Source organism: Mesoplodon bidens, assembly GCF_964165515.1.
Source record: "Mesoplodon bidens genome assembly, chromosome: 14".
Taxonomy (NCBI): Eukaryota; Metazoa; Chordata; class Mammalia; order Artiodactyla; family Ziphiidae; genus Mesoplodon; species Mesoplodon bidens.
The window spans coordinates 50,638,036-50,650,867 of NC_138170.1; the positions used below are offsets into that span (position 1 = coordinate 50,638,036).

General features: G+C 56.2%; 1 protein-coding gene across 1 annotated transcript in view; it reads right to left on the reverse strand.

The window, feature by feature from the left end:
- TTC7A (tetratricopeptide repeat domain 7A) overlaps positions 1-12,832 on the reverse strand; it is a 123,180-nt gene that overhangs the window by 37,636 nt on the left and 72,712 nt on the right. The window contains exons 12-14 of the mRNA XM_081254250.1: positions 5,356-5,473; positions 3,588-3,645; positions 2,329-2,401 (exon numbers count right to left, since the gene is read on the reverse strand). Of these exons, the coding sequence (XP_081110376.1) occupies positions 2,329-2,401; positions 3,588-3,645; positions 5,356-5,473 (249 nt within the window). The remainder of the gene's footprint in view (positions 1-2,328; positions 2,402-3,587; positions 3,646-5,355; positions 5,474-12,832) is intronic.

The following is a 12,832-nucleotide window of genomic DNA, read 5'->3' on the forward strand; positions in this document are numbered from 1 at the left end:
TGCCTCCTACTCAGAGGCTCACAGTGGCAAGAGCTTAGGCTCTGGGGTCAGATGGGGGCATGGATCCCAGCTCTGCCACTTCCTAGCTGGTGCCCAGGGCAGGGGACTTCGCCTGTCTGAGCTGCAGTCCTTACGCTGCAAAATGAGGATAATGGTCATACCTATAACAGTGGCTGAGGGGGTGAGACGACGTAGGAAAAATGTCCTGCTAAGTATCGAACACGTTTGAAAACGTGAGTTTCCCTCTTCAAGCCCCCAAAGCCCAGGCAGCTAATGAACAGGTAAGATCCTTTCTTCCAGTCCTGAGGGACGTGTTCTCTCAGGCGCTCAGGCCTGGCAGTTGTGTCAGCTCCTGTGACCCTATCCACACCAGGACCCTGTCCTCCCAGGAACCTCAGGAGCCCTTTTCAGAAAGTCTTGTTCTTCACCAAACCTCAGACCCCGGTCTCCAATGCTCCTTGAGGGGCCTGCAGGACACAGGTCAGCTGGGGCCTCTGGTCCCTGGCATGCCTGGCACCTGCCTGGTCTCCACCTGGCCTCTGCACAGGCTGTGGGCACTACTGCCAGGCCCAGAGTCCTCCCACGGGGACCTCCCTTTGTGGAAAGGTCATTGAAAGTAAAGGAGAAAGCTAAGGTCAGTGTGGCTCCTGGCTTGGCTTGCCCATGCCTCCCCAAGGCTGCTCCTGCCCCATTATTCCGGGCTGGGTGTCTAAATCCTCGGCCCTCACTACTTGAGCAGCCATGCGTGCTCTGGGCAGGATGGGCCAGAGGAGCTCAGAGACCCAGGCAGGCAGGACTAGCTTAGAGTTCGTTCAGGAACCTTCAACCCCCTGAGGTTACCAAGATCTGGGTCCCCAAGGACAATGGGTGCCAGGCTCCACTGGCCTGGCCCAGCCATCTCTCTGGGAGGACAGACGCCATTCATCAGAGGTGGCCGAATACTTAAACATATTAAAAAATGCATCACCAAAGGTTTATCAGGAACTTGACTGGCAAGGAAAGCACCGGTTCTTTTACAGAGGGCTAAAAATAAACTGGTCTCGGGTATCTTTGCGTCCATGCTCCTGGGAGCACCAGAGCAGACTGATGTTTCTGGAGAGAGCAGCAGAGAGGTACAAAGTGCCTCCTCCAGGACCTGGAAGTCAGGAGCCGAGGACACAGTGGGAGAGGGGCTGGAAACACAGCTCCCTGAAGATGAGACCAGGGGCTAGAAGTTGACATCGACCAGTAAAACCAACCACCAGGCCGGTGGACAAGGCTCCAAGTGCCCAGTCTCCAAATGGGACAGGGGAACAGGATACTTAGAGCCCCATGGGGTTGCTTCATTGGGTCAGAGTGGGCTCTGGAGCAGACACTGTGCTGGCCTGGCCAGTTCCCAGTTCCTGAGCTCAGGAGAGCTTCAGCGCCTCAGGTGTCAAATGGGGCCACCGGCGCCCTCCTCATCAGACGCAGGGCTCGCCCAGGCCAGTGGGGGTACGGCAGCACCCTCGTCAGCCAGGCTGCCTGTCACCTGACCACGAGCAGATGGGGGCTCTGTGGACTCCTCTCCAACAGTCTGGAGCCCAGCCCGGGTCCCTGCTGGCTTGTCTGCAGTTCCTGAGTGGCCCAGCGTCCACGCTCGCCCAATCAAAGCCACCGAGAGGTCCTGCTTCACACAGAGCGCCAGCCTGAGGGGCATATGTGAAAGCAGAGGCTCTGAGGGGCCTGGGCGACGGGGGCTCTTGCTCGTTTCTGAAAGGCAACTGGCTGGGTGGGTTGCCCGGCCTCACTCCCTGGACAGACCAGTGTCCTCTCAGCACCAACAGCTCAGCCTGGAGAAGGAAGGTGGGTCGGCCTGGAGAGCCATGTAGGTCGAAGGTGGTTGGTGGACAGCAGGTCCCCGTCAGCCCCCAGAGGCTGAGCCTGCCGGTGGCGTCCACAGGGTCAGAGGAAAGCTTTGGGTCACACGGAAACAGCTCCACGTGCCAGTCACTCTACTCCTCCAGACCCCTGCGTAAAGCTCAACAGAAGGTGAGGACACGAGCAAATGTTTATTGTGGTCACCGGTCAACTTCTCAGGAGACAGACACATTGTAGGGGGAGTGAGGGCAGAGAATAACCCCTTCCTGTGCGCCCACCATGGGCCAGGGGCTTTACCACATTAGCTGACTTAATCCTTACTAGGGCCCTCTGAGGTGGAGTATGAAGGTGCTGACATAGCAGACAAGGAAATAGAGGCTCAGAGAGGTCAAGTCACTTGCAAAGGGTCACACAGCTGATAAAGGCAGCGGAGCCCGGAGAAGATCAGCAGCCCCCAGAGACCTGGGTGTTAGAATTGTGAGGACTCACCTGGCGGACGAGGGCCAGCTGCAGGGAGACATAGAGGATGACCTGGGGGTCACCAGGCGCCAGCTGCTGGGCTCTGTGTGGGGCAAGGGAGCAGCAAGTCAGCCATCAAGGTCGACAACCAGTATGTGACGTGGGTCTCCAGCGTGCCTGCCCTCGCCCTGTGCTGGGTGCTGCAGGGCCAAATGTTGGAGATTCTGCCTGGGCCCGCTTTGGAGGGTGCCCCGCGGGAGACGACGGCTGGGGCAGAAAGCCCACGGGCAGCCCAAGGCAGGGGCAGTGGGTGCCGAGAGGGCTGGCTCTGGCTGAGGTGGGGGCCGTCTGGGAGGACAGGACTGGTGGGTGGGGGAAGCCCTCTCCTCCGGGCAGCTGTTGACCCGGCTGTGGCCTGGTACAGAGCCTGGAGTCTGCCCTCTCCGCCGCGCGACAGAAGGGAACAGGTCTCGGAGGATGTGGGGCTGGGATGGCCTCTCTGGGCAAGAAGTGCTGGGAATGAAGAGACAGCGGGGGAGGGGAGGAGACGTCCCCTGATCCTGGGAGTTCAGAGGGGGTTTGCCAGGATGGGCCTCTCCTCCCTCCCTGGGCTTGAGAACAGCCTGCCCCAGAGGGGAGTTCCCAGGAAGCTGGCATAGGGAGTCCAGGGCAGGCCCCTACCCAGCAGCCGCCATCCGTGCTCGGAGGGAGAAAGACACACGGGGCTCATGGGGAAGAGCCCTGCAATGGGCCAGAGGAAGGAAGGGGAAGGATGCGCAGGTGGGTCCCTGGGCTGTGGTGGCGAGGAGGCTCGGCCAGGATGGGCCTGGAGAGGGAGGAGGGGCTGCTGCTGGGGGAGGGGCTTCTCTGCCGCCCCCTCCCTCCCTCCCTCCTGGACTCTGGGCTCCCAGGAAATCTCTGTGAGGACTTGGGGTAGGGGTCCTCACAGCCCTCAGGTTGCGGAGGGGCTGGGAGGAGGCAAACACTCTTTCTGAGTCCCTGCTCTACTTGTAGGTCACTGTGCAAGGTGCTTTCCTGCTATAGCTCACGTCCGCTGAGCTCAGGGGGACGGGAGCTGAGCCTGGGGGGAGCTCTACGTGTGGAAGGGCTCATCCCGCCCACCCAACCCCAAAGGCCTGTCCCTGCTTCCTGTGTGAGCTCTCAGAGCCTCTGTTAGCTGGTCAACAACATGGGGACGGAAACCTTTGCTCTGTCTACACCAGAGGGTCTCCTGAGAGAACCTGAGAACAAGCCACCTCGAGCAACACTGTCATTTGGGCCTTCCTTACCTCTCCAGCGTCTGCAGTGCTTTCCGGTGCAATTCGTCTTGCTTGGATTTCAGAGTCGCTGCAGGAGACAGGATGGAGACGAAGCCATGAGGGGCTGCCGGAGGGGGGCCGACCCAGCTCTGTCCCACCCAGGGCACAGAGCTCTGCGGGGAGGCGCCCCACCGGGACCCCGTCTGGCAAATGCTCACTCAAGCAGCTCCGGAATGGTGCCACCCTCTGCCCTGGTTACTGGGGGAAGGGGTGCAGGTGTCGCCCTGGTCCCAGCCTCCTGGCATGATTCTTGACACAATAGATCCTTGTACTCCTTTGCCTTCCTTGCCACCTGGGCCACACTGACCTTTCCAGAGGCCCAAGCCTCTAGGGAAAAGTTACCACCTCTCTCCTGGCCACATGCCTCCCTGGGCTTCCTTACTGATGAGGTTTCTTCTTTTCTAACCATTTCAACAAATTTCAAGGGGACAATTCCATGGCATTAAGTACATTCGCCATGTCGTGCCACCATCACCACCATCCGTCTCCAGGTCTTTCTTATCGTCCCTAACAGACTGTCTGCACCCACTGAACACTAACTCCCCTCCCACTAGGCCACCAGAAACCTCTATTATACTTTCCCCATGAGGCTTCTCAATTTAACCCAAACCGGGCACCTTTCTGGTAAATTAAATCATCTTTAAATGGGGTAGCACAGGCATTCAAAGCCTTAGCAGCACACTGAACCCCTGGGAAGCTTTAAAATGACTGTTGTCAGGCTCCAACCAGACCAGGTCAAGATGCTGCTGGCATGGATGGATGTCAGGGGTGCCCAGCTTATAAAGCAGTCCCGCTTCTAGAGGCTTAAAGGCACATGGAGGGTCTCTGGACTCTGACCGAGGGACTGATGACTCCCTCACTTGACGAGTGTGTAGGGAGCCCAGGGTTCCTTATCAGAGCCTCACCGATGCCTTGAAGAGACAGTGACTAACTGTCACTCAAGAACAAGGCACTAGGGCCTCCCTGGTGGCGCGGTGGTTGAGGGTCCGCCTGCCGATGCAGGGGATACGGGTTCGTGCCCCGGTCCGGGAGGATCCCATATGCCGCGGAGCGGCTGGGCCCGTGAGCCATGGCCGCTGGGCCTGCGCGTCCGGAGCCTGTGTTCCGCAACGGGAGAGGCCACAACAGTGAGAGGCCCGCGTACCGCAAAAAAAAAAAAAAAAAAAAAGAACAAGGCACTGGCACGGCACCAGGATCTCACCCCTCTTCCTCCCCTCGTCATGCAAGTGCCAGCTGTTCTTACCTCTCGTTGTGCGGGGCCTCTGAAGCCTGCTCCCAGGGGCTGGCATTCAGGCGGTGTGGGTTGGAGCTAATTACTATTCCGGGTTTGGTCTGGGTGGGGGCCTATCACTCCCTTTCCCTCAAGCTGCAAGGATACAGAAGTAGGTGGCTGCCGATCCCTGGGGGAACACACAGCTGAGCTGGCGGGGTTGGGGACAGAACGCCAGACTCCAGGCGGCAAACCCACGCGCCAAGCACAAGTATTCAGTAAACGCCTGCTGTGTACCCAGCTCTATGCCATGCACTGGGGGGGATTTAAAAGACCCCAGAAGATGACAGTGGTGCTGACGGTAAAGGGGAACCAGAAAGAAGACACTGTGTGGTCAAGGGCTGGAGGCGCATCACAGACGGCACAGCCACAGGAGTTCCAGGGGCAGAGGTCAGCGTGGGCTGTGCCAGGGGGCCATTAGGAGGCCTGAGTCACCCCAAGCAGAGGCTCCTAGGCCTCAGCACTCACCGTCGGTGGCCTGCAGGCTGTAGGTGAGACCCAGTGCCAGGTAGCCCTTGGAGAGGAACTCCCCGGCTTCCTCTCCGAGCTGGATCACCATCATGGCGAAGCACTGTGCCTCCTGCAGCTGCAAAGAGGAGAGGCGCAGGTCACCGCGGAGGGCCACCATTCATAGTCGCCAGCCCGGGACCCTCAGAACTGCAATTCCTCGCGCCTTCCCGAGGCCACACAGTCACTGAATGGAAGGAGAGCTGTTTCTTCCACAAGCACCAGCCTGGACCTTTTCCCCCACCCCGAGGCCTTGTGCTCAAGATCACGGGACACCCCCTCTCACAGGGAAAGCTTCCCTTGCTCCAAGGATCCCAGCTCCCCGACAGCTGCTCTGCTGAGAACCTGGACCCAGGGGCAGGCCAGTCCGTGCCAGCTCCTTCCCTCACGCTGCCCGTGTCTGTCCCTGCCCCGCTCGGCAGAGAGAGGGAAGCTGGGAGCGGCGGGCAGGCAGGGCTCGGGGACTGGGCCTCCGGGACACCGCCAACCCTGCAGAGCGGGCAGGACACCACGCTGGCTCCGGCTGAGGGCTTGCTCCCTGACACCGGGAGCTCTAACTTTTCAGGGGAAAAAGGCCTGAGGTTGTTTCTGTCCTGAGAGCAGGAGGGACTGTTCTAGTTGGAAGGGGACCAACTGGCTCAGGTCACGTGTGCACACATCACACACAACATGTGACACGGAGAGAGGGGCACGCAGGCAGCCCTCTGGGGCACCCACGGCAGGCAGGCCTGTTGGGAGGCAGCGAACAACTGGGGGCCTCAGCTGTGCCCATTCAGGGCCCACAGGCCTCCCAGAGGTCCCTTCCCTCCTATCCACCCAGGAATGTCATCTGCCCGTGTGCCTGCTGTGGCAGTGTCACCAAGAACAACTGGTACCGCCCTCACCAAGGGGCTGAATGATTCATACCCACAGCCCCACTGCTGCCCAGGTGTCAGGGCCCCCTTGTGTGGAACATCTCCCCTCCCCCATCCGGAGGGGCCCACAAAATGAAGCTGGGTTCTGGCACCCCAGCCAGTGAGCCCACACTCTGCTCCCGTCCCTGCTCAGGCCCACCCCACCCAGCAGGAGAGGGACAGCTCTGTGCATCTTGTGGCCTGACCACTGGCCACAGCTGGGGGCACTGGTGGACTCTCCGTCCTTGGAGTACGAGGGGACCCTGAGATAGAGGCCATTCGCCGTGGGGAGGCGAGTTGGGCTGAGGTCACCATTTGGGCACAGCCGTGGTGAGCTATGTGCAGGAAAAAGGCTGATGCAGCAGAGAACCCGCTGAACAGAGGGGACAAAACCCTCAAACTACAGGAGAGGCAGTGCAGGTGAGCTAACAGCCCAGAGAGACGGTGGAAGCGGGGCTGGACCCCAGCGGCCTGGCGCCACCCCCGACAAATGCCGACAACGGCAGCTCTCTAGCCCCCTTGTGGTAGAGCTCAAGCTGCCGGCCTGGGTAGTGGGCCACCTCCAGGTTGGTGGGCTGGTCACCGAAAGGACATGGGAGTCTGGGGAGCTGCGCCTGTAACACCATCAGGCCTGAGGGGCAGGCAGCAGCTCAGTAAACCCCACAGCTGCCCGCTGCCCAGTGCCCGCTGGCCGGGCGGACCCAAGTCTGTAGATGCGGAGATCTGTCCCCTGGAGCACGTGGCCCAGCAGGGCTCAGGAGAGCTGCGGGGCCCTGAAGTCAGAGCCAGGCTGAGCGAAAAGCACAGGACAAGCCCCGCGACACAGGCTCGGCCCGACAGACATGGGGCCCTGAGCAAGTCACTTCAGTTCTACGTCCCAAAGGGCCTTATCTGCAAAATGGGGAGCTGGACCCCCTCCCACAATGTAACTATTCCTCCCTACAAACCTCCACTGAGCCTTCTGCAGCACCAGGCTCTAGGCTGGGCCTGGCTGGGGAGGCCCAATGACACGGGGGCAGGATGCCCGGATGAGCACGCACGGAATCCCTAAGGAGGGAGAGATCCCACAGGACAAGGTGGCTCTTAATTAAGGCTCCACTGTATGGTGCTGGCCTGGGGCCACGGGAACTCCCCAGGAGCAGGCAACCTCCTGGCTGGGGTTGTCCTAGGAGGCCTCGTGCAGAGGGCGGGCAGGAGGCACCAGGGGAAGGGTAAGTCTCCTTGTTAATATCCCTACTGCTGGTGCAGCTGGTCTCCCACACTGTCTTTAGGCATCATTATGCCCCATTCAAATAGGAGCAAGCTTTTTTATAAACCACCGAGTACGAATTATAAACAGAATTCAGAAACCCCCTGCACTCCATGTGTATACACTCTTCTCACGGCCATGGCCTTCTCCTCAGCAAATGCCAGCTTCTATCTCCTGCAACCCCTCCTGTAGAGAGGGTGCCAGGAACAAAGCTCAGCCATGATTGGCAAACAGGGAAAAGTTACTCTCCAATTTATATATATCATATTCTGGATTAATAAAGCTCACCATCCTTTAGCTTTAAAAAGTGACAACGTACATCCTTAGCTTGTCCAGCTTGTGGTCCCCTCTGACCCCAGGTTAGTAGCTGTCCTTGGCCAGTACTTGCCAGCCTTGCCCACATAGTTTAAAATGGTCTTTAAGTGTGGAGTCAGCATCTGTCTCAAATCAAACCCACAAGGCTTCAATGTACCATTTTCTTACATGGCCGACACCATTTTGATTTCTCTTACCTACCACAAAACAGTTTTTTGCATGTGGAGTCATGTGATTATGAACAAAAAGAAGTATTATCAATTCTATTAAATATGATAATATACAATATGATAACATACAGTATTAATATATTTATACGTGGGTGCTCTAATTAGCTAGCGAAAGGGAAAAAGTCACATCAAAAATCAACAAAAAACCCCAATATGTATTTTAAATATAAAATATATATTAAAAAATAGGTACATAATGCACAATTCCTGTTCATCTAAGACAGGAGTGGGAATCCTAAAGCCCTTGAAAATATGGCTTTGCCACCTTTGTTCTGAAGTATGATAATCCCACCTAAATCCAGAGTCAGCACCATGGCCCATGGGTAAATTTTCCATGCAGAGAGCAGGACGGCCTAGCAGCTTAGAACACAAGCTCTGGGGCCAGGCTTCCTGGGCTCAAATCCTGGCATGGCTATTTACTGTGTGACCTTGGGCAAGTCACTTCACTTTGCTGTGCCTCGGTTCCCTCTTCTGTAAAATGAGGATAACGGGTGTGTGTCTCACAGGGTTGTGGGGAGGACCGAATGAAATAAAGACATAATGAATGCTCAGAACAGTGCTTGAATAAACATAAACTACTATTATTATTATTGGTTGTGATTTTAGATCTATAGTTAATCTTCCAGAATTTTTTTTAAGTCTCAGCCTAATACATGTGGCAAGTGCCATCTGAATAGAGTCCCTGTTGCCTAAAGCTACATGAGCTCACTGACAAATTAGGAAGTGGCATCAAAGACCCTCCTGGAATCCAGAGAGGGGGCACCACTGTCTGCCTTTTGTCTCTGGCCTGACCCTTCGTCTCAGATAAGGAACAACTCTACACAAGGACAGCGGAGTCTCCCTGTGCAGTCAGCTGCGCCAGGTCGGTCAACCTCTCTGTCCCGTGGTCTGGGACACACATACGTGTAACCACCCCCCTACCCTGTCACAATACTCACCTCTGCTGTGGGTAATACACTCGGATATTTTCTATGCTATTCTCTGATTGTCTATTTCTTTTTTTGAAAAAGTTCTATTTCACAATCCACTAATGGGTCTCAACCTACAATGTGAAACATAAATTGCTGATTGATCCACCCAGCTCCTGCCCATCTACAACCACCCAGCCGTCTAGTACCTCACCTGCCCTTTCCAATCTCCACATACTTCCTCCTGTGGCCTCCAAAGTTAACAGCTAATGGCTCTGGAGTTGTGCCGCTGCTTCTGCAAGATTTGCTCGGGTTACAGCACTGGGACCTCCTTGCTCATCAAAATACTTCTAGGGTGAGGGGTTTCCAAAGCTTTCAACCATTCTCCTCCTACACTGCTTTTTAATACCTCCTTTCCTGTGGAGGCCATGTAACTGTCACAAAACCCAAGTGGAGATCCTCTCTCTCTGCCTCCCTTGCAGTTCTAGAGCAGTTGGGTGCCCACCTGGCGTGTCATAGCACGGCAGCCACTTGATGGAATGGGTGTCTTACAGCTTAGGTTCTGAGGCACAGGGTGCTTAGGGGACCTATCCAAGGTCACTGGCTGATAAGTGAGAGAACTACATTTCCAACCCAGGTCTTCTGAGTCTACATTTGGATCTTTCTGAGCTGCCTGATTCACGGCTGCCCTCTGTGGGTCTTCATTTTCCTTTTGGGAAAAGGATGCATCGAAGGATGTAACGTTTTGACCCTTTGCTTTTGCTCTCTGTAAGTACGGAAAGCGTTCCCACGCCTTTCCAAGTTCCTGCATCTCTCCAGTTCTCCTCATCTGGTCCCCACACAGATAGGCTCCTGGCTTGTACACTCTGCTCCGGCTCAGGCTGCCTGGTTCATCTCGCAGTGGGCCAAAGACCTTGTACCCCTGGAATCTTCACCTCTTCTTCCCTCCCCGGGAACCAGAGAAAGGTCATTTCTGAGCCCCCAGAGCTCTGCTTAAACAGCACCTCCGGTTTCTACTTAGTTGCTTCCCATAGGATCCAGGACCTGTTGTATCTGCTCTACTGAAAATGCACTTTTTTCTTCCTGAAGGAACAGGTACTCTTCCTAATTTCCACAAGCTCGTGGCAGGAGAGCTGGCATTCTTTCTGGCCTCCTGAACACTTAATCCATCTTCCTGGCCCTCCCCATCCCTGAATCTCAAAAATGAAGGCAAAACACAAAGGCGCATCCTTCCTGAGAGTCTGCTATTTTGAAGGGGCTGTCACAGGGATGGCTGCCATTTACCAGGTACCTCCCCCATGCTAAATAAGCAGGGACACTGCTCAGCTCTGGTAGTCAGAGCCACCCTGTAACGGTGGATGTGACTGTTTCCAGGTTACTGATGCAGCACAGAGAGGGTAAGTTACTTACCCAAAGTCACACAGCTAGGAATCTGAACCCTATCCTCTCAGCCTCCAAAGCCTGCACTCTTTCCACTATCCCATCCCACCCCCTTAGGGGAAGAGGCCGAGGGACAGCACCACAGACCTTTCCAAAGATGAGCATGGCCTGCTTTTCCATTCCACAACCTCCTCTCCTCCTGTGTGTGACACACAGGCACACCCCCATCTCCTATCCTCCTAGAAAGGTTTTAACTTTTTTAATTAAATGAATTTGAACTAGTTGTGTTTGGAAGGATGTGAAAAAATATTTACAGCTCCCTGTTCTCCTGCCCCAGATAACTGGCTGGGGACCCCGGCAAGATGCTGGTCATGCTGAGGCAGGGGCCTGCCCCACTGCTGTCACTGGGTCAGAGCCTGGGACGCCCTCCCCCACCGAGGCAAGCCTCAGGCTAAGCAGCGGGGCCAGTGCTCTCAACCCCAGGGCAGCCAGCATGGGCCCATGCAGGCACCTCTGCCCAGGCCCCTCCTCACCCACCCTCACCCAGGGGCAACCTTGATCTCAGACCCAGACCCAGTCTGGAGCATCCTACACTGGCTCTGGGCATAAGGACAGGACGCGGGGATAGCAGGTGCTCCACCTCTGGGCACACGGCCACCTGGTCCTCTTTCACCCAGCACAACTCGTTTTTCCAGTGTCCCAGTTTCAGCCTCCCTTCCTGCAACCCGGGCCAAACTGTTTATCCCCAGATCTCGGGCCCCTGCTCATGGGGCTTGGTTGGGCAATGGCTGGGCCTGCTGGGGGCTGAGGTGAGCCAGGACAGCTGTGAAGGCAGGAGGCAGAGGTGGCATCAGTCACCTTGCAGTATCTGTGCCCCGTTATAAGCACCAGCACCCCTCTGCCCGCCTGTCAGACCCATTCTTCCTGCTCTCAGCCCTGAGGACAGAGAGTGCTGAGTTGCCCTTCTCCTGGCCTCCTAGGAGAACAGGCTTCCCTGGGCCACCTACAGCCTGCTCTCAGCCCAGCGCCAACCCCGGGAGCCAGGGAGAACCAGGAGCCAGGGAGAACCGGGAGCCAGGGAGAACCGGGAGCCAGATGTAGACTTCCCACACCTGTCCCTCGTGGACTGCTGAAGCAGGTGTTATTCTGTATTTCTGAACACCTACTATGTGCAGGGTTCTTTGTGGGAGAGAAAGGCTGAGGGTGTGAGAAACAGTAAGTGAAGAAGCTCCCCGTTTAGATAGAAAGGCAAGTACCAAACAAGGCAGAATTCCTCGACAAGTGATTGTGCTCATGGGCAAGTAGGATCCATCCAGTAGGCACTAGGCATTACCTCTGGTCTAGGGTTTCAAGAAAGAAGAGAGTGAGTTCCTGCCTTCAAGAAACACACATGCAACAAAAAATGCAAGGCCTTGTGCTAAGTGTCCAAGGCAGGTAGGGAGGCACAGAAGGTTTTGTTTAGGGCAGGGAAGGCTGCCTGGAGCCCACCCTCAGCCCTCCAGCAGGACCACGCTCTAGCCTGCACCCGAGTTAAACCCTGGCTCAAACCAGCCCCCAAACCCAAATAAACTTCTCCACTGAGGTTAAACAACTCACCCTCCTCCCCAGTTCTGAGGTTGAGTCTGCATGTTTAAGTTTCCTTTTGGGCATTTCTATTTATGTTGTCATTGATTACTTTGCTCCTAACTCATCTGTTTTCAATTTGGACTGATTGGATCCTAATTTTATTACCATGTAATCTGAATGCACATAATCACTGTAATTATGCTGCTGAGGGAAACAGCTCCTCCGCTGCGGGAAGACCTACATTTAGGGTTTCCCAGCAAGGGCGGCCATTGGCTGGGTGGACCCACAGCCAACTCAGAGCTGGAAGCCCTTGGGAGCACAGATGCCCTCCCCGCCCCATCCCTTGGGCTTCATCCCAGGGATGCACTTGAGGCCCCTCTCAGGAGCCCTGGGAACACACAGGGGTGTGGGCCACCAGTCGGCGAGCCCACCCTCTGCAGCCTCCGGCTCACGCCACCACCCACTGCTGCAATGCGCTCAGACTGGGTCCCCACTCTGCTGGCACCCACATCTCAACGGCACCCTACCCTCTAGGGTGTAAGACGCTAACAGTCTCCCTAAAAACACTTGGGGGGCGAGTTTCCCCACTAATCATGCGGCTGAGGAAAGCAAGCTGTGATGGAAGGGCCCGCCACTGGCCCACCTCGGAGCCCAGTCCATGGCCTCCTCCTCCTGGAAGCCTCCCTGACCTGTTCAGCCCTCTCCATACTTTATGTCATTTACGCCACATGAGGAACAGTGAAACTCTTACCCACCTCATCATGATGCCCCTTCCAAATGCTTAGAGCCTATTATAGATCAGTCTTATAGAAAAACATCATAAAGCCTGGGGCCAAAAGCCATGTTTTTCCCTCCCCCATCATCCACAGTCGTTTGGGGCCAAGGCAGGGCCATGTG